The following is a 19,769-nucleotide window of genomic DNA, read 5'->3' on the forward strand; positions in this document are numbered from 1 at the left end:
TATCATCTTGGAAAGTCTTTGGCTGCGATTTTGTAGAAGGTATAGAAGCGTTCCCTAAGTGGCTATCTCTTATCTCAGCCCTTGACAAAAGCTGACAGCATGCCACTTAGCAGTGAAGTAGAGAAAGCCTTTCTTTGGGCAGCAAAGCAAATATCGTCCAAGTAGGTTTTATGCTGGTAGCGTGCTCTGCCTGGGTTGGGTGCCTCCATGGTAGAGGCCCAGCCTTGCGTCCTGCTATTCACAGCCTGGACTTTTGCAGCTGGAAGACTGTAGTGTCCTTTTCTGTGCTGCCAACTTGAAGCAGCAAATTATAGAAGGCTGAGCTGGGGCGGCCCTGAGAAATCACCTAGTCCATCACCTCATTTTGCAGGTGAGAAGACTGAGCCCCAGGTGAAGAATTCAAGGATTTCCTTTGGTTAGAAGCCGCTCTTCAGGATGAGGTTCTTGAAGGCCCATATTCAAGTCTGTGGTGTTGCTTGGGCAATGCAGCCTTTGAAGTTTCATGTTTTCCCAGACTCCTCATGCAGTCCTGGAGGAATAACCAAGTACTTACCATACAGTCAGAGGATGTGGTCGGGGCATGAGAGAAGGCCACCAAACATGCCTTTGGTGTTCGTGTGTCATCTTCTGAATGGTTTTCTCTAACTCTGCTCACTTGGTGCCCACTTTCTGATGCCAGGAAGTGTAGTGGAAAATAATGAGATAATGCCCAGTTTATCGTGACAAGGGGGAATCTGAGGATGAAATGATGGATGTCCCTCATGATGTGGATGTTGCAGAAAGAAAGATTCTTGTCCAGGAGCAGGATGAGCTGGACTCACACACCTCTAGGCCAGTTGAATTGGCCTCAACTTTAATAAATATTTCATGAGGAAAGTCATCGACTGCATGTTTACAGGGGAATTCCAGGCACGCTGGTGGGTCATACGTTGTATTTATTCTTTAAGCAAAAGCAGAGTTGTCTGGCGTTATTAGTGTTAGTAAATCTCTGCTGGCAGGGACAGGTTTCCCTAGATACGTTGCGGAGAGGAAGAACTCAGTCCATGGGAAAAGTGCCATTGGAGCCCGTGGAGTGGCATTTGGATCCTTCTAGACTCAGGATTCTCTGAATTTAGGACCCCATTTATCAGACTGCCCGCTTTATTTAGAGGAACTTAATCTGTTTGCAGCAGGCCAGATTGCTCAGTGTCCCATCAAAATTCCTGTCAGAAAAATCACTGGCTGGCCGATTGTGAACTTGTCAGAGTGACAAGTGGGCACGGTGACAGGTGGCATTACTGGGTTTTGCATTGAATGAATGCAGCTGTGTGGAGTGGCGGGTGGCGCCTGAAACTGAACGCTGTTGACGAGAGGGGGGAAATGAAAAGTGCAACCTATATCCTTTGGACCTAACATTTTTCACTCTGCATCTTTTCTCCTCTTCTCTCTCTTCTTTTTCCTTCTGTATTACTTTTCTTTTTACTTACTCTTGTCTCCTCTCTCTCTCATCCTGTTTCTTCTGCTCTTCCTTCTTGACTCGCAGATGTAGAGAGAGAGATCCATGCAGCCCCACACGTGAGTGAGAAATTAATTCAGCTGTTCCGGAATAAGAGTGAATTCACCTTTTTGGCCACTGTGCAGCAGAAGCCGTCAACTTCAGGAGTGATACTGTCCATTCGAGAACTGGAAAACAGGTAAGAAAGCTCTTTGTACTTTTGAAAACCTGCTTAGAATGAAGGGGCTACACACATGCCTTGGAATTTAGAGATAGTAGCTCCAAGAAAACATTCAGCTAGCCGAGGCCTGGGTCCTGTTGAACACATTGACTTACTTTGCATTAGGAATTTACTTTGGGCAAAGTGGCTTTCTTGTTTGCTCTCCAAGGACCACTCGTGAATGTCTTTCTCACCTATCTTATATCTGCTGCTAGACTTGGCTCATGTACAGTTATGAGCGCATGATGACATTTCGGTCAATGATGGACCACATATATGACAGTGGTCTCATAAGATAAGTACCATGTAGCCTAGGTGTGTAGGAGGCTGTACCATTTAGGTTTGTGTAAGTATACTGTATGATGATCACACAACGTCGAAATTGCCTAAGGACACATTTCTCAAAATATGTCCCTGTCGTAATGTGATGCGGGACTGTAAAACTACATTCTACCCATCATATTTAGGTCATCAAGCAAGTTAACAAGTTATATTTAACAACAACCTTCAACAAACATTTATTTTGTGTCCTTTATGCAGAAACTGTGCTTAACACTGAGAATATTAAGGTGAATAATACAGAATTTTTATTCTAAGGATCCCATCAGCTGGTAGGGAAGATGGACAAATATCATGAAATGTTGTAGGTGCAGTGCTAGAAATTTGTGTTTAGGGAGTAAAAGTAATGGTGGTCAATTCCACTAAGGATGGCCGTAAGCAAGAAAGGCTTCAGAAAGGGTGATGCTTGTATAAGGAAACGTTAGTACTCTATACAAATATATATGTATGTAGTCACCCTGTAAAGGAAATTTAGTTTTATCCTGATTTACTGAAAGACCAAAAAGTCGTGAATAATTGTTAAGTTTTCTTAAATATCTCTTCAGGGTACCTTTTGAGTTAATTGTGTTTTTTTCCCTTTCATCTATTGACATAATTAATTACATTGAGTCCATAGTGTTGAACTATTTTGAAATTCTTAAACTTACACTTACTAATATTTTATTTAGGATTTTTGCATCGATATTAATAATGATAACTAAAAATAGTAGTAGTAACTATTTTAAGCACTGATAAATGCTGGGCATTGTTCCAAACACTTTACGCTAAGTCCGTTAGACACTTAAATGTTTTCACTCATTAATTGAGATACAGTAGGTTTTTCTGTGTACATGGTTAATTTGAGGCCTTTTGAATTCTTTTTGTGTTCTAGACTGGTTTAAATATCTAGGCCATCCTTCCTTTATAAATGTTTCTGGTAGAATCAGCCCGAAAGAACATGGGCTGATAATTTGTTTTCCGGGAGGCTGGGAAACCTTTTATTACTGGAAATGTGCATTTTCCATCTTTTATGGCATAGTTCTATTTAATTTTAAACTCTTCTTTGGGTTGATTTATGTGTTGTCAGAATCATATTTCATTGAGATCGTTTTTTGGGTAAATAGTTGGACAGTATATTCTCCTTAATAAAATTTTCATATTTGTGGTTACATCTTCTTGAATTTGTAATGTGAAGTATATGTATTTCCTTTTTGTTTTCTTGGTCACGCTCATCACAGGATTGTGTAATTTCTTGGCCTTTTTAATGAAACAATTCTTAGTTTTATTGATCAAGTCTACGGTTTTTCATTTTAATTTCATTGATTTCTGCTTTTTTATCACTTTTTAGTAGTATTTTTAGTAGCTTCTCGGATGTTGGGTTCATTTGTTTTCAGTATTTCCTGTTTACTAGCACAGTCACTGAGGGCTTTATTTTTCCTGTGAGTATTGCTTTGGCTATAGCCCGTTGATACTGCTATTTAGGGTTTTCATTTTCTGAACTTTGGCATAGTTCTTAATTTCAGTTTGACTTCCTCTTTGACCCAAATTAGAAGGGTGTTTAAAAATTTCAAAGCGATCAAGTTAAATACTTGATGGATGCCTTCTGGCTTTGTTAATTGAAGATGTGCTGTAAGATCTATAGATTTGAGATTGCTGAAACTTTTTCTGGTGACTTTGTACATGCTCAATATTTTTATTTTTGGGTGGTGCCTTTTAAAAGGATGGTGGTTTTGGTGTGTGTATAGATATATACAGATACCACTTTATACGTGACACCTTTCTGTTGTATTATTCAACTTCTGTGTGTTTTTTATTTTCTCCTTGAATTATGATATCTGGGAGGGGTGGATTCTACTGTGATTAGACTTCTATCATGTTCTCCTTAAATAGGTTTAGGGACCAGGCCTGGAAATGTCATATGTTACCTGCGCCGCATTTCATTGACCACTACTGGGATATTGTCTAGCAGTGTGCCAAGGAGGAGAGGACATGCATACTGGGATAACTAGGCAGTCTCTTGATTGTTTGGGATGTTTTCAATGTGGTTTGTGCCCACATGTATGAAAGTAGCATAGGGAAGAGATTGCATCACGTAGGGTTTTTCTTTTTATTTTTCAAGTAATACTCTTGGGCATACAGTATACATTCAATATTTACTGAATAGATAGAAATAGATTGTTTTTCTCCATCTCTCATTAAGGCTGCTCAGAAATTTCATGGCTCGGTTCAAAGTTTCACATGGAGTATATTGTCCCAGGCATAGGCACTGCCCCGGCTGTACTACCTGTGGATGCTGCACAGGACAGTGAAAAGGCAAAGGTGTTGGTATCTGGAGATTGAAATGAATAAAACCTTGGGATTTGTAAAACACCAGCATAGTTCTTGGCATATAATAGGAACCCAATAAAAAAAAAGCCATTGTAATTTAAATAAATTGAATTAAAAAAAAAGCCATGATGATGATGATGATGAATGATGATGATGATGTCGAGGTGGAAATTTGATGCTGAGGAGTGGCTAGGAAGCACAGTCACTTTTTTCTCAAGTTCAGTGGTTAAGGGAAAACAATGTATGTCACCTGAACCTTCTGGTAGTGTTCAATTTCCGGTCAGAAGTCACCTTTGCTGATAAAGCACAATGGGGGAACGGCATTCTGGATCTGAACACTCTCCCTAGCCATCATTTGCACCACAGGAAGTAATCATCCAACTGCCTTTTCCAAAGCTGTCAGCCAGAAAAACTGCATTTACTGTTTTGGAAATCACTGTTTCCAATTTCTGTTAGGCTTCCGGCTACTCTCAGGGAGGGCCATTATTGAATTAATGGCAGAAGAGTTCATTCAGTGGCTGAGTTCTCCTCTAGCCACAGGCAGGCATCTCTCTCACCTGGTGGGGATACAGCGGCCAGAGGTGGGTCATGTGGGAAGCTGTGACTCCTTAAACTGGGAGTGAACTTCTTGGCACAGCAATATCTGGAAACTCCCTAGGTCATTGAGCCAGTTGAGTTCCCATGAATGTCTTAAGTGAGTAGACAGAATGAAATGGAAAAACTTAAAGATGTTGGAAACGTACCTAGAGGTAGCAATTGAAATAGACGCTTATGTCATGGAATGGGCACTCTATTATTAATTCTAATCTATATGTCTAATCTGATGGATTCTTTTTTTCCCCCAATATCAATAGAATACATTGGAAGAGCAGCAATGATGAATCTGTCTTGCTGAACTATCTTAATGGATATTGCAGATTTTACGTTTATTTTTCCTGATTCAAGTGTGTTCATATAAGGCTTTGATAAAACGGAAAGCTTAATTAACATAGATTAAATCTAGTTGAATGTTCTGCCAGTATATGCAACTCTGTAAGATATAATGGGGAATCTTTTGTTTTTCTTTTATTCCTAAATTATAGATAAAATTGAATTTAAGCGTAATTAGATTGGAAGCTGAAAGCTAGAGTCTAATAAAAACCTTCCTGCGGAGCACTTCAATGAGGAGACGAAGAGGACATTTTTGGCTTCTTAGGGCATCTCCTTTTTTTAAACAAAAATTTAAAAGATACTGTTTCAAAAGATACTCCTCAGTTTTCTGAGTTCTTGTGGTGGGAAGAACATTCCACTTAGATGCCAGGTAGACCTGGGTTCAATTCCCTGTTCTGTCAACTACCAGACATGTAAGCTTTTGCAATTGCTTTTAATTGACCTCGCCCTAGTGTCCTGCCATGTCAAGTGATGGTCTTGGCGACTCTGTCGTGGGTTACTGGGAGCACTCAATAGGAGCACTTACATGAATGGTTTCTCACACAGCTCACGTCACGGCACTCAACAGATATCATTTCCCTTCCTCTCCTCATGGCTTCTTTCTCTATTTCCTAATTCCCTCCCAAATTCTTCAGAAGGGAAAAAGACCTTTTTGGGACCTTTTCACCACTTGCAATAGAAATTTGGTTTTCACATCAAGAGGTTGTTACAGATAACCAAAAATACTGAGTTGTCCTGATGGAAGGCAGTCTGTCATTTCTAAGGTTTGCCTTTTCTAACTAAGGAGTAGGTTTAACTTTCTAACTGGATGATTTAAGCTAATATTTAAATTAGTTTGTACTTTCAGATAATTTATTGAACATCAGAATGGAGGGTAGAGGTTAGAGGAAGAAATTCCAGGAGACTGTTACATAGTTTGATGAAGCCAGCCCAAGAAAAATCTTTTTCTTTGGGTGATTAACAGTATATTTCCAGAAATTGAACCTTTTCTATAAACTTAAAAGTTCTTTCCTTAAAGAGATAGTCTAGGGCTTATATTATTTAAAAATCAGATTTTCAATTGTTAAATTGCTTTCATTTGGAAAGGAAAGAGCTAAGTTCAAGCTGGAATCTTGCCCTAGGGCAGATCCTTTTGCAGTAGATAGACAGGTCTCCACATCACATTCAAACAAGAGGAGAGGCTTCACACTGAGAACTGTGCTCTGATGAGCCCAGAAGCTCCCGTAGCAACAGCAGTCAGGACATATTCCTGAAAACCTGCCCTATACCAGGTGTGGTCCTGGACGCTGGGCTGTGATTGTGAAGCATACGGGGGTGGAAAAAGTCCATTAAGGAAACACCACAACGTATGGTTAGTGCTCTGGTAGGGGGAATACAGGAAGCACAGAGCAGGGTACCTTGCCTTGCCCAAAAGGACGTGGAAGGTCTTCCCACCGAGAGTTATACTTAGTAGGCAAAATAGAATAAGTAGAAATCAGCCGGAAGAAATGAATGGAAGACGGTTGTGGATGCAGCATGAGCAAAGGGGTGAGAGATGAGAGAGATCATGGTGCATTAAAAGAACTGAAGAAAAATGCAATGTTATTAGAGAGTGGGGAGAACACAGGGAAGAAGGGGCAAGGTGTGGCAAGAAGTGGACCTGGAGAGTCAGGCAGGAGGCCAGATTGGGATGCCTTCATAAGCAATGTACAGGGGTTTAGCCTGGATTCCAAGGGCAGCTGGGAGCCATGGAAGGGATGCAAGTGCAGGTGTAGTGTGGTTAGATTTGTGTTTTAGAAAGATAGCACTAGTTGCTTAGTGGAGAATGGGGTGGAGGGGCAGAACTGGAGACAGAAGGCCAGTTACAAAGCTGCTGCGGCTGTGTAGAATCTAGACTCGAGCCAAGAGGGCGGGTCCTGGCCTTGGTCAGGTGATGGTGGTGCAGATGGAGAGAAGTTGATTAATTTAAGAGATAATTAGGAGGTTGAGAAAACTGGTTCTGGTTCTAAGTGGGCCGTTGGGGGTTGGAGAGGGGGGAGTCGAGGGTGATGCCCAGGCTTCCAGCTCAGGCTTCTGGGAGTCCTGTGCCCTGAGCAGGCAGAGCAGGGGGTGCATGGCTTTTTTTTATCCTTGTGTTATGTGTGTCATGTAGCATAGTTCTTGAATTTACTTTAAGATTTTAGTTCAATAAACGAACAAAAATATAGAAAAGCTGAAAAGGGTAATAATTGATGGGAAATGTTCTCAGTAAATGGATTCCCCTGCTTCTGGATAGAGGCTTCTTGAAGAAGAAAACAACCAGAAGTGAATATGTGCGTCTAGAGTTGCTTCCAAATGCTAGGAGAAAGATACCTGGAATCTGGGTTTCTAACTTGATCTTTATGCCTAGCAGAGTGTAGACACAGCTACGAGGGAAGGTTGAAAGGCTGCACTGTGCCTTAGAAAGTAGCAATTTCATATAGAAATGAAAATGAATGGAAGGATCTCATGTCAAAGTGAGGAGGTTTTTCAGGAACACGCTAATTAAATAAAATTTAAGTCTTTGTTGGAAGAAATGAAGCTGTGCAGATAACTTTTGACCTTAATTGAAGACAAGAAGTAATCACAGCAATGGAGTATAATGTTTTGGGCAAATTGCTCATGCCTGTATATATGCATATTAGATTTTGGATTGCTTAGAGTTTGAGAAATGGCAAAACGGCAAAGGTAGCAGTTAACCTTTACTTTTTAAGTAAAAAAGTCACAATTTCATTAATATTTATGCATAAAATCATTTAAGTTCAATGGAATTCTCCTGGAGGATTTAAAACACTGACTTCTTTGACTTGCTTAGAATTGGTAATTATGAAACACCTGCATGCCTGGGTAATACGTATTCATTCAACTGGCTCTGTGGAGAGAAATGTGGAAGATGAGCCTTGTCACTTATGAAAGATAACTTTAACCCCCTGATTTGCTGAGTTCTGGGTGGAGGGCACCCCAGACAGTCAATCCATTGAGGGTCGTGCAATGGCAGAGATACTGGGCCGGGAGTCAGAAGAAATGGGCTCAAGTCTCTGTTCTGTCAGTGAGTATTCAGGAGCCCCTGGGCGGGCCCCTCCCTGTACCTCAGTTTACTTATCTGTCAAATTGGAATTCTTTCATTATTCATCAGATACTAATGTGTGGGCAGAGCATTGGTGGACCCTTCAGTGGTGAGGAGGACCTGCAAATGGCCGGTCTTCAGGGAAGTTGCATTCTGATGGGGCAAGTGAGATACATATGGTTAAAGTTACACCTAATGATAAATGTCATAGAGGCAAACAAAACAGAAAGACAAGTGACAGATCAGTGGAGAAAGAGGGTCCAGAGAAGGCTCTATGAGGATGGGGCCCTTGAACTGAATCAAAGAGGCAGCTATGGGAAAATCAGAAAGATGAGTGCCACAGAGGAGCAGAGGAGACAGTAAGTGCAATGGTCCTGCAGCAGGATCCTGCCTAGTGTGCTCAGGGGACGGACTGAGGGCTGGTGTATATGGAGCCTGGTAAATTGCAGGTGAGGAGAGGAATGGTCCTTGAGGAGAAGATGTAACAGTAATAGCTGCCTTGACAATTTCACACTGTGAGAGAGAGTGTAAATGACAAAGTGTGATATTTACACAGGTCATGCCATTTCAGGTCCAAAAGTACTTCTTGAGCACCAGGTACACGCAAAGAAAGTCTACTCATCCATGTTCCTTGGAAATCAAAATAATTTCATAGCTCATGGAACTATAACAACTACATAATGTTTTTGTAAAGCAAATGAATAAACTCTGTGGTTTTTTTTGGGGGGGGTGTTTCAGTTTCTCCCCTTCTACCACTTCTAGTTGATTGAGTTGGTTGCCAATAATTATAAGCTGGTAGGAGTGAATCGTTAATTCACCATCTGAAGCATTATCAGTTCATCTGGACACAGCCAGATAAGGTTCTTCCAGCAAATAATAGCCTTTCCTGAGAGTGGAAGCTCTCATCCCCGAGGAGGTGGACATGACATAGAGATGGAGAAGTATGTGGTGTGTGGGAGTAAGGGCGGGCCCTCGAAGAGGTCCTTGTGACCGGAATGCAGCCTGCAGGGAGAGCTGGGGTGGTGGCATTGGTAGGCTCCCAGTGAAAGGCAGCCTGTAGGATTTGTTGAGGAGCATGGACTGTATCTTATAGGATAGAGGTTGAAACTCTAGGCCTATAGTTAGCTTGCAGAACTGCTTTATTGGGCTCACATTATAATGGCCCCCACATTATTTTCCTGTTAAAATATTTTTTTAAAAAAATCATGAATTAGTTGCCAACATTTGAAAATTGGGTGATTTGGCCTAAAAATCCAGCTTTCCAGATTCTCATGAAAAACAGTACAAGCGTTCTTCAGATTGCCGCAGTCCCCTATCTCTCTCCATTGTCTCCCTATCACTATGAGGCCGTGTGTTGTTTGCTTTTGTTGTTTGTGTTAACGTGCAGTTAGGAGAAAAGCGAAACTCTTGTACCCATGTTTTTATTAAAAGAAGAAAACTAAAGACAATTAATGGGCTGCTTGTTTTAAGACAACTGCTTCAAATTCATAGCACGCTCAGTCCTGTGAGATACCTGCCTGGCCCCTGAGGTTTGTGAGTCCCCTCTGTCGGGGCTGGTGAAGCAGGAGACTTCATGCTGAGACAGCTGCTTTAGGGAGAGTTCTTAGGTGGCTGTGCAGAGGATGCATTTGCCACGCTGGCATTTTTGTTGCTAGTTAAGGGAGTAGGCCAGTTCAGGAGTCATGGTTTGGAAAAGGTGCTCTTCAGACTGAGAAAGGTTGAAACAAAAACGAGCGCAGAGACGGAAGGAGCTGAAAGCTCCCTGGATTGCACACATTGCACCTTCCAAACAGGACTTATTTCTGAAGCTGAATTGCGTTGTTTTCCACAAACCACCCCAAGGGCATTTCACTTTTCTATGGCCATGGTGACCACATTTTCTGAAGTCAGAGTTTGGAAATGTATAGCCTGACAAGGAATTTTAGGCTGACTTAGGGGTAATTCTTAGTTTGGAAGATAGGGTTTGTTTCCTGAAATCATGGAATCCTTCGGATGTGTTAACGACTAAGTGGGAATAGGGCAATGAATTATCCTAGAATAACTGTATTTTAAAATCTGGGCTGTGTAGTTGTTGGTTTATCAGATGTGGCTCTGTAAAAACAAAAGATGTACATGATGAGTTTAAAGGGGACAGTGGAAATCACCATGGCTGGCCCGTTTATCTCCTTTCATTCTGCCCTGATTTGATTCTGGATCCTCAGCTGTCAGCTTTGGGAATATAGAATACTTTATCTCTTTCTGGATATTTTATATTCAGTGTCTTGACTTTATCTTGATTCAAACCAACAAGAGGTGGAAATGCTCTATAGCTGTTTCCAGCATTCAAAACATGATCCTGTACTTTTTAAGAGAGCACGTGAATTCATTTGGTACTTTTTGACTTTAGCATTATTCACAAAAGAAGCTTGGGCTGGAAACTGGGGCTGTTGGTCTGGCTAACCTTAGATGGTGACAACTTTTGGTCTGAATTTGCGTTTCACTTGAGACGTATAATGAAAGGGGAGCAAAATGATTGATACCTAGAATGTGCCAGATTGTGACTTTCATGATCTCATTTTGTCCTCCTCACAACCAAGATAAGATAGGTATTATTTTTCCATCTTTGAAATCATGAAACTGCTGTTCAGAGAGGCTGAATAATTCGTCCAAGGTTATGCAGATAGAAGGTGGCAGAGCCAGAATACAAAGCCAAGTGTAAAGACTTTGAAATAAGACCCAGAAAGGTGCTTAAGGATTTTGACTAATGTGTTATCTTTAAATATCATTGTTCCTCTCTTACCTCTGGTGTTCCTTCATGTGAGTAATTAGTTTTGCTGAGTTGACCATGTAGAGATGGATGTCATTCTGGTCTGACTCAGGGCACACATCACTGATTAGCACGGGAGTTCCCCCGAATAGGTTCCAAGGACCACTGGGCCTGCAAGATAGTCAGTCTTGTGACACAAGAGTTATGGGGTTGATGAACTTGAGGAAGATGACACACTTTCTTTCTTGGAGAATCACAATAAATACTAGCATGTTAAGAGTTCTTTAAATTCCTGGAATAAAGTACTAGGCACTATATTAAGTACTTCAAATGCATCCCTGTATTGAATCTTTACGAAACTGTGTCAAGGGTTCTGTTATTATCTCCACTTCATGGATGAGGGAACAAGCATGGATTGTTGGCTGCTTGGTCACAGGTCACCCAGCTAGTAAGATGATTCAGCTGGGAGTCAAACCCAGGCATCTGACTTCTCAGCACGTTTTCTTTTTATCAGTGTATTGTATTGGTTCCTTAAACTTGCTTACCATAGCGTTTCCCAGACTTATTTTTATCATGCAGCACTTCGGGGAGTGTCATTTAATCCCACTTAGTTGAACCAGTACTCTAACAAACCCCGGGAAGTGCAGCATGCACAGCACTGATCCAAGGCCACCCTGGGCGATCATTGCGGAAAGCGGTTTGGCAGCCTTGGAGAGTCTTGGGACCCCGGATAGTGGAATAGGCGGGGGTGTCAGGGACCTGGCAGGAAGAGGCCACGTGAGGCTTGATGGAGTTGAACCTGGTTAAAGTATCTCATTAGCCACTGGCACTCGCACTTTGCCTTCAGTGGTTGGCAATGAGATGGCTGTTGAGAAAGACTCCTGTTCCAATGCTCTGAAGGTGTCCAGTGCCCAGCCAGGCTTTGATGGTACACTGAGGACAATACCTGGGGCTCTCTCCACCTGTCAAGGTTCAAAGGCAGCAAGAGGGACCAGATAAGTGCAATGTTTACTTATAAATTGTCAATGAGACTTTTTAAATTGTTAGTTTCAGATGAGGATGAGATAAATCACTCCTTAGCTGACTAGTCAATGAAAAATACAACTCATGGGCTTTTCTGATGTCATATTTCCGTCCTTTAAGCCAGTGTGGATCCCAGAAATGGGTGGATTAGCTGGTAAAATTCAGACACTTTAAGCTTGAAGAAAGCCGTGAGAATTTATAAGCATCTTTTCCCACTTCTTTTCGCAAAGGCTATGAAATGTGTTAAGTACAGCAACTCCAGGGGTTCAAAATAGCTTCATCTTTCATCTTGCAGAGTGCCTTGGGGACTCGAGGAGTTATTTACTGTAGCTGCATGGCACCATAGGGACAAAGATAATCCACATGATCCCTTGAGCTCCTTCCCAGCAAACTGTGTAGGAAGATCTGTAGTGGGTACTCTTTGTGGGGGGGTGGAGTCACACTGTAGTAGCAATGGAATTTGAACCCTATGACAGTATTAAATGCTGTTTTGATGGCCCAGGAATTCCGGCTACAGGAATTTTGAGCAACCTTTTTCAGTGGTGACTCCCGGTGCTCTGTCGTTTTTGGAAGCCTAGAATAATTTCAGATTCCTGTGCTTGGAGAACAGCGATGCTTCTGAATAAGGCCTGATGTAATGTAGCCGCAGGTATGTGCAGAACTTAGGAGGAACTTTCCCTTTCCTGAGAAAGATTAGTGGAAGACAGCCAGTGTTTTGTGCCCATTTAGGCCGACGGCCAGCTTGGGGACCTCTCTGTTTTTCTCTTCTTTGAAGAGTTGTTAAACACCTTTTTATAAACGAGGTGCTGTATGAGTTGGTGGGGAGGTTGGTTGCAATGTGCCTTTGGGGAGACGGACCCATCAACAATTACAGCATACTGGGTATGTGTTATAAATGGGGTGAGTCACGTCATGTGGCTCTTTTGCCCAGCATCCTTTGATTGTCTCCCCACTGATTCAGGATACAACCCACAGGGTTTACCACTGCTACAAGGCTCTCTGATCTGGCCTCTGCCTGCCCCTCATCTCCTGCCATCATCTCATCTCCTGCCCCTGCTACATTGTCACTCAGCTCAGTCACAGTGGCCTCCCTGCTGTTCCACAAACATGTTCAGTTTCCTCTTGCATCTGTCCCAAGGCTACGTGTATTTCCCTTGCCTAAGAACACCCGTCTCCTGCAGGGCTCTCCTCGTTCAGGACATTATTCAGAAGTCCTTTCAGGTACTCACACCTTATTAGAGCCTTCTCTGACATCGCTATCTAAACTAGCCCCTCCTTGCCCCTGCCGTGCTCCATCCCCATGGCCCTGCACTTTATCATCTGACATGATAGATATTTACTTGTCCCCTCCCCACCTTCCATTAGACAAGCGACTCAGGTGCAGAAATTTCAGTTATGTTGTTCCCGCTTTATCCCAAGCACCTTGACCAGTGCCTGGCATCTTGTAGGGCCCAGTGAATACGTATTGAATGAGTAGATGAGGAGAAAATCCTGTTGAAACAGAGAGGGAAGCCACTAAGTCTTCTAGGGAAAGTCAAGGGAGGATTTATAGAGAAGGTGGCATTTAATCTGGGACTTGAGATATAAGTATGAGTTTGCCAGGTGGGCAATGTGTGGGCTGGGGAGGTAGGTGAGGGGGGAGGGAAGGATGGAGGGTATCTCTGGGCATGGCAATCACAGCAAAGGCATGATGCATTACTCCTCCCCTCCCTGCATCCCTCGCCCTCCTCTGACTGCCTCTACCATACAAATTCCTATCTAGATCATTTCTGGGAGAGTTTACCATTGAGCTTCTTGTTCTCAGGCTCCCATGCTACAGTGAGATGTGTCAAGTGCCTGATTGAGCTTAAGTATGATTATGATGAGGTTGGGGAAGGGGTGGGTGTATTCATTCTTCTGCAATGAGTATTATCAGCTTATAACTAGCTCCTTCTATGAAGTACACAGGGGTTTCGCATGCTGGCAGAGGGATTGTAAAACATCTTGAATTGATTGTAGGGTAATAATGTCCATCTCCAAAAGGACTTGTTATGATTGTAAAATGTCCAACTGTTTTCATACATTTAAAACTCAGGATGAAGTTAGATTTCCACTTGGGGCTTTTTCTCAGTCTGACACTTGGAATTTTAATTGAGCCTTGGTAGCTAGATCTTTAAAATGAGATAATGTTCAAACATTGTAATTAAATTTTTAGAAAGGGCAGCAATAACTTACGTACCAACAGGCTCAGCCTGCGTTCTGTAATGATTCATGTATTGCTTAATCGGAGTATCAGAGCTGCTCTCGTGTTCATTTGCATGTTACTGGGGAGCGCTTGCTTAGCAAATGAGGATGAGCCATCAGAAAGCTCTTAAATACCTTCAGAGACGAGCGGAGGGCCTCCTCTAGATCCCTCGGTAGGCAGTAATAATAGGTCCAGTTCCTTTCTGTTTTCCTCTTTTCTTTTTCTTTTTTTAAAAACTACTTTATTAAAGTATTGAAATATGAAAACCTGTGCATATTTAACATGTACCACTTGATGAGATCAGAGATGAGTATACACTTGTGAAAACATCATCACCGATGTCATAAACATATCCATCACCTCCAAAAGTTTCCTTCCACCCTCTTTATTTGTTATTATTGCTATTATTATTTGGTGTTTGTGTAATATGAACACTTAACATAAAATCTATCCTCTTGGCAAGTTTTTAAAGTATACAATACAGTACTGTTAACTCTAAGCTGTACTGATGTTTTCTTCTAAAAAGGTATCAAAGTAATTGATCAGACCACTGTGTTTAGTCAGGCTCCTGGTGGGTCCACGGGCGGCCCCAAGTCAGAACTGAGAGAACCAGGTCAAGCTAGGAATGGACGTGAGCAGACGATGAGTTGGCACTTGAGGCTAGACTGGGGATCAGGGAACACAGACAAGGTGGATCGTTAGGCAGAGTAGTGAGCTGGAAGCAGAGTAGAAAGACTCCAGGGACATGCAGAAGTTGAGGTCAAGGTCAAGAGAATGGGTTGGTAAACTGACATAGTCAGGACTCAGAGAGCACTGGGGTAATGGATGCCAGGCCCTCACAGAAAGACATCAAATAGTATAGCAGACGTAAGCTGTTAGCACCAAGGTAACTTCAACTGCTCACATCCTAGCAAGGGCATAATATGGTGTAAATGTTGGTTGAATTAATGAGAAACTTTTTTTTTTTTTTCCTGAGATGGGAAGCTTTTGTGCTAGGTCAAGAGTCACCCTTAGGGGCTGGCCCTGTGGCCAGGTGGTTAAGTTCACACCCTCCACTTTGGGTAGCCCAGGGTTTCACCAGTTCGAGTCCTGGGTGCAGACATGGCACCGCTCATCAGGCCATGCTATAGCAGCATCCCATATAGCAGAGCCAGAAGGACCTACAACTAGAATATGCAACTATATACTGGGGGGCTTTGTGGAGAAGAAGAAGAAGAAAAAATTGGCAACTGATGTTAGCTCAGGGCCAATCTTTGAAAAAAAGTGACCCTTAGGGCAGGTCTGCCCCGGGGTCTGCACTTGTGGATGGTGAAGCACATCAGAGAGGTGTTAAGGATTCATCTGTTTAAAATGAGAATTGTGAAGCTGGGTTTTCTGGCAATTGTGACAGCTCACTGGTGTTGGGAGTCCCGGCCATCTTTACATCCTTTGTTTGGATGCTGGAGCTGAGCCTTTAAGGGTGGGTTTGAGGTGCAGGTATTGAGGAGGGGAAGAACATTCCAGGTAGAAGGAATAGTGGTTACGAACGCAGGGTGGGAAGGTAAAGGTTGGAGGCCGGAAGCGGGTGGTGGTCAGGTTGGAGTCTTGTGTGCTTGGTTTTGTTTGAAGAGCTTGTGCTTGGGACGATATATGCCGAATGAATGCATGAGCCTTGCATTTCCATGATGGGGAGTAAAGAGGCCTAAGGCAGGTCCAGTTTTCAGGGTACAGGGTGATCCCTAGACATGCATCTGAGGTCCTTGGCCTGGAAAGCTGGAGAGCTGCTTTGCTCAGAGACATGAGCCGTGATAGGACTGTGCAGGAATGCACTGCACTAAAGGGAGGAACACCCGGTCTGGGAGGGGAAGCAGCAGCAGGCAGGGCTGGGAGGGCCTCAGGCACACCCTGAGGCCTTTTCCGCACCCCTGCCCCCACCCCCCACATCCCCATGGACTTCAGGCTGTGGAAGGCGTGGGTGGATATTTTAATTACGCGAGGAGCTTTTAAAATATGGATTTTAGGAATTGTTATGAATCTGAACTTTGGATTTTGGGATTTTGCTTCAGAAGTCTCAGTTTTAATTAAATTTCCAGGTGATTCTAATGCAAGCATTCTGTGGAGAAGTGTGTGTGCGCAGCATTTCCAACTATGCCTATGTCCTCTCTCGACAAGGCCAGAGAGAGGAAACAGCCATCCCACCAGGGCTGGAAGGCAAGCCAAGGCTCATGCAGATCCCCCAGAGATTTCCCTCCCCCGGCCATGAGGAATCTGTACTGATCAGGATACAGGGTTGGATGCTGAAACATAGACCAACATAACAATGGTTTAAACAGAACGAGAGTTTAATTCTCTTATGTAGCAGTTTGAATGCAGGTCGTCCAGTTTATGGACATCACAGAGTTGGGAACTAGGCTCTTCTGTATTGTGGGCCTGCAATCTCTAGGGTGTTGCCCTCTGCCTTGAGGTTCATGATGGTTCACCACACCAGCATGAATGGAAACAGAAGTGGAGAGCATGCTCTTCACATCTTAATGTGACTTTCACTCACATCCTAATGGCCAGAACTTGATCACATGACCAAAGTAGCTGCAAGGAAGGCAGGGAATGTGGCCTTTATTCTGGGCAGCCGTGTGCCCCGCTAACATTCTCTTGCTAAAGGAAGGCATGGAGAGTGGACACAGGGGGACAGCCAGTGTTTTCTGCCTCCAGCAGTCTTCCAGATCTTTTCTGAGAGAGTCCTTGACTCCTCTCTGGTCACGTGAGTGTGAATCCCTGAAGAATTAATTTTCATTGCACAATTCTGGGTGAGGAGCTGGTCAGGAGATTGATCCCCTTCCAGAAAAATCATCCAAAGGCTGGCTGTGGAAGCTGGCTTCCCTGGAGTTCTCATCATAAAACCCCTCTGAGCACAACAGAGTTTTGGCTGGAGTCCGTCTAGGTATTTGACTGAAACAGTTTAAATTTGCTTGTGCTTTGTAAGTGTGACCTTTGCATAGAACGGAGGGACAGAGTGAGGGTCTCTAGAGACATTATTTGTGGCTGAGTGGAGGTGGAGGCAACTAGCAGTTGCTGAGGGTGTGCTTTTGTGTGTTAAATGCTTTCCATATGGGATAGGGTGTTATCCAACCAGAAGATCTGAATTTCAGACCTGGATCTATTGCTTACTGGCAGTTGGCTTAATGATTGTAACTCGAAGAGAATGATGCTGGAATTGCCAAGAATAGCCTTGGTTTTGGGGTGAGAGCATGGAGAGAAGAAGGAATTATGGCTTATGTTGTCTGAGTCTCAGTGTTTTCCTCTGTAAAATAGGGATTCTGATGGTTCCTGTCAAGATGTGAACATTAATGTATAATTTCTAATTCCATGGAACCCCTCATATTGTCCTATGCCCTGAAGAGCTTGGGTGACCAATGTCAAAATAAAACTATGTTTTCATTCTTGTAATGATTTAAATTCAAGTGAGATATTTATAGAACTTTATAGTCGCTGTCAGTGCTCATTATTACATTGTCAGATCAAGTGGCAGTAAGCTTTCTCTGGCTTAGGGATTCTTGGGGCTTAAATAGGGGACTGTCTTCTCATTGGCAGTTCTAGCTAAGGATGTGCCATGTTTGTTTGTTCCCATAATAGATGAGTGCAGGTGTTTCTGGCTAGACATTGCTCCTGGGCAGCCCTTCTTTCAGTGGAGATTTAGAGACCCAAGCACCATGCACTTTGTCCTTCTGCACTCTTCAACATGTGGTGCTCAAGGTTGCTCTGAGGGTGACCCTCATTCAGCAACGAGAAAAAGGATTGCCTGTGGGAGGTGTATGGCCAGTCTAGGAAGCAGCATATACCAGTTACTTCTGTTACATGCCAATGGCTAGAATTCAAGCACATGGCCATTCCTAAAAGCAAGAGAGGTTAGGAAATGAGTCCAGCTCTGTGCCAAGAAGAAAAGCGAATGGGTTTGGTGATCAGCTAGCAGTCTCCTGCATGCTGAGTTTCTGTGTACCATCTTTCTTACTTTTCTTTTTTCCTTTGGAAGAAGATTAGCCCTGAGCTAACATCCACTGCCAATCCTCCTCTTTTTGCTGAAGATCGGCCCTGAGCTAACATCTGTGCCCATCTTCCTCTATTTTATATGTGAGATGCCTGCTGCAGCGTGGCTTGATCAGTGGTGCTAGGTCCATACCCTGGATCTGAACCTGCAAACCCTGGGCTGCCAAAGGACAGCATGTGAGCTTAACCCCTGTGCCACTGGGCCAATGTCTATTTTTTTTTTTTTTTAAGGAAGATTAGCCTTAAGCTACATCTGCCACCAATCCTCCTCTTTTTGCTGAGGAAGACTGGCTGTGAGCTAACATCCATGTCCATCTTCCTCTACTTTATATGTGGGACGCCTGCCACAGCATGGCTTGACAAGCAGTGTGTAGGTCCAAACCAGTGAACCCCCGGCCACCGAAGCAGAACGTGCAAACTTAACTGCTACACCACCAGGCTGGCCCCCTAACTTTTGAAGACGCTGTCTTCTCATTGGAGAGAGGGGTGAGGTTGTGAAAGAGAAACTCTGCCTAAGTGACTTCCATCTGTTGTGGTGGGCATAGTACATTAAGAACAAGTATGTCCTTAAGGAGGCTTTGCCAACAGCTCTTGCCTTCATGCCACATGGTGTCAACACTCTTGGTGTCTCTTTGCTGGTGCCAGAAACTTCATGTTCTCCACAACATCCTGAATACAGTGTCATAGAGTAGAAAGAACATTATTAGTTTTATGTAAACCTGGGTTCAAACCTTGGATCCACTACTTACTGGCTGTGTTATCTTGGTCAGATCCCTCAATATCTTCAAACTTTAGCTTATCTGTTAATTAGGTATAATATCTTCCCTATGGGCTTACTCTGAGGATTTGAGACAACATCTAGCACATAGTATGCACTCAATAATTGCTTGTTGTTATTAACAACTGCTGTGCTTTCTGCTTTCAGTCCAAAGGGCATGTGTCAAATTTTTATTAATGTCTTGCTTTATCTTCTAAGTTCTGCTCTTAGAATATATATTACAGTCAGTCAGGTTTGAAATCTGGTCTCTACATCTAACTTGCAAGCAGTAGAGACCCAGAAAAGAAATAATAATAATAATTAATAAACAAATCTGTTGTTATCTTAATGACTGAACCATTTGCCCAGCTCTTTTTCAGGGTTGAGAATAGACGCCTGTGTCTTCTTGTTTCTTGCTCAGGATGGCTGGAGATAAGGGCTTTATGGAGCTGTTTTGGAGTTCTTCTTTCCCAGTAACTGATTACTGCCCTATACTTGTTCTCAGGCCTTCCCTGCTCTCAGATACCCACCCGATCTTCTGTAGAACGAGAAAACCTTTAATTTCTTTCTCTTGCTGTCTTTGTCTCTTTCTCATTTTTTTCCCCTAGAAAGTCTTTTCCAGTCAGTCTTAATGTCTCATTTTCTAGCTGTTCTTTAGCTTTCAC

The 19,769-nt window shown here is 42.9% G+C and overlaps 1 protein-coding gene across 4 annotated transcripts in view; it reads left to right on the plus strand.

The window, feature by feature from the left end:
- NELL1 (neural EGFL like 1) overlaps window positions 1–19,769 on the plus strand; it is a 750,804-nt gene that overhangs the window by 80,151 nt on the left and 650,884 nt on the right. For all 4 annotated transcript variants that reach the window (XM_070624514.1, XM_070624512.1, XM_070624513.1 and 1 more), the window contains exon 3: window positions 1,523–1,673. In XM_070624514.1, the coding sequence (XP_070480615.1) occupies window positions 1,523–1,673 (151 nt within the window). The remainder of the gene's footprint in view (window positions 1–1,522; window positions 1,674–19,769) is intronic.

This window comes from Equus przewalskii, chromosome 6 (genome assembly GCF_037783145.1).
Source record: "Equus przewalskii isolate Varuska chromosome 6, EquPr2, whole genome shotgun sequence".
Lineage (NCBI taxonomy): Eukaryota > Metazoa > Chordata > Mammalia > Perissodactyla > Equidae > Equus > Equus przewalskii.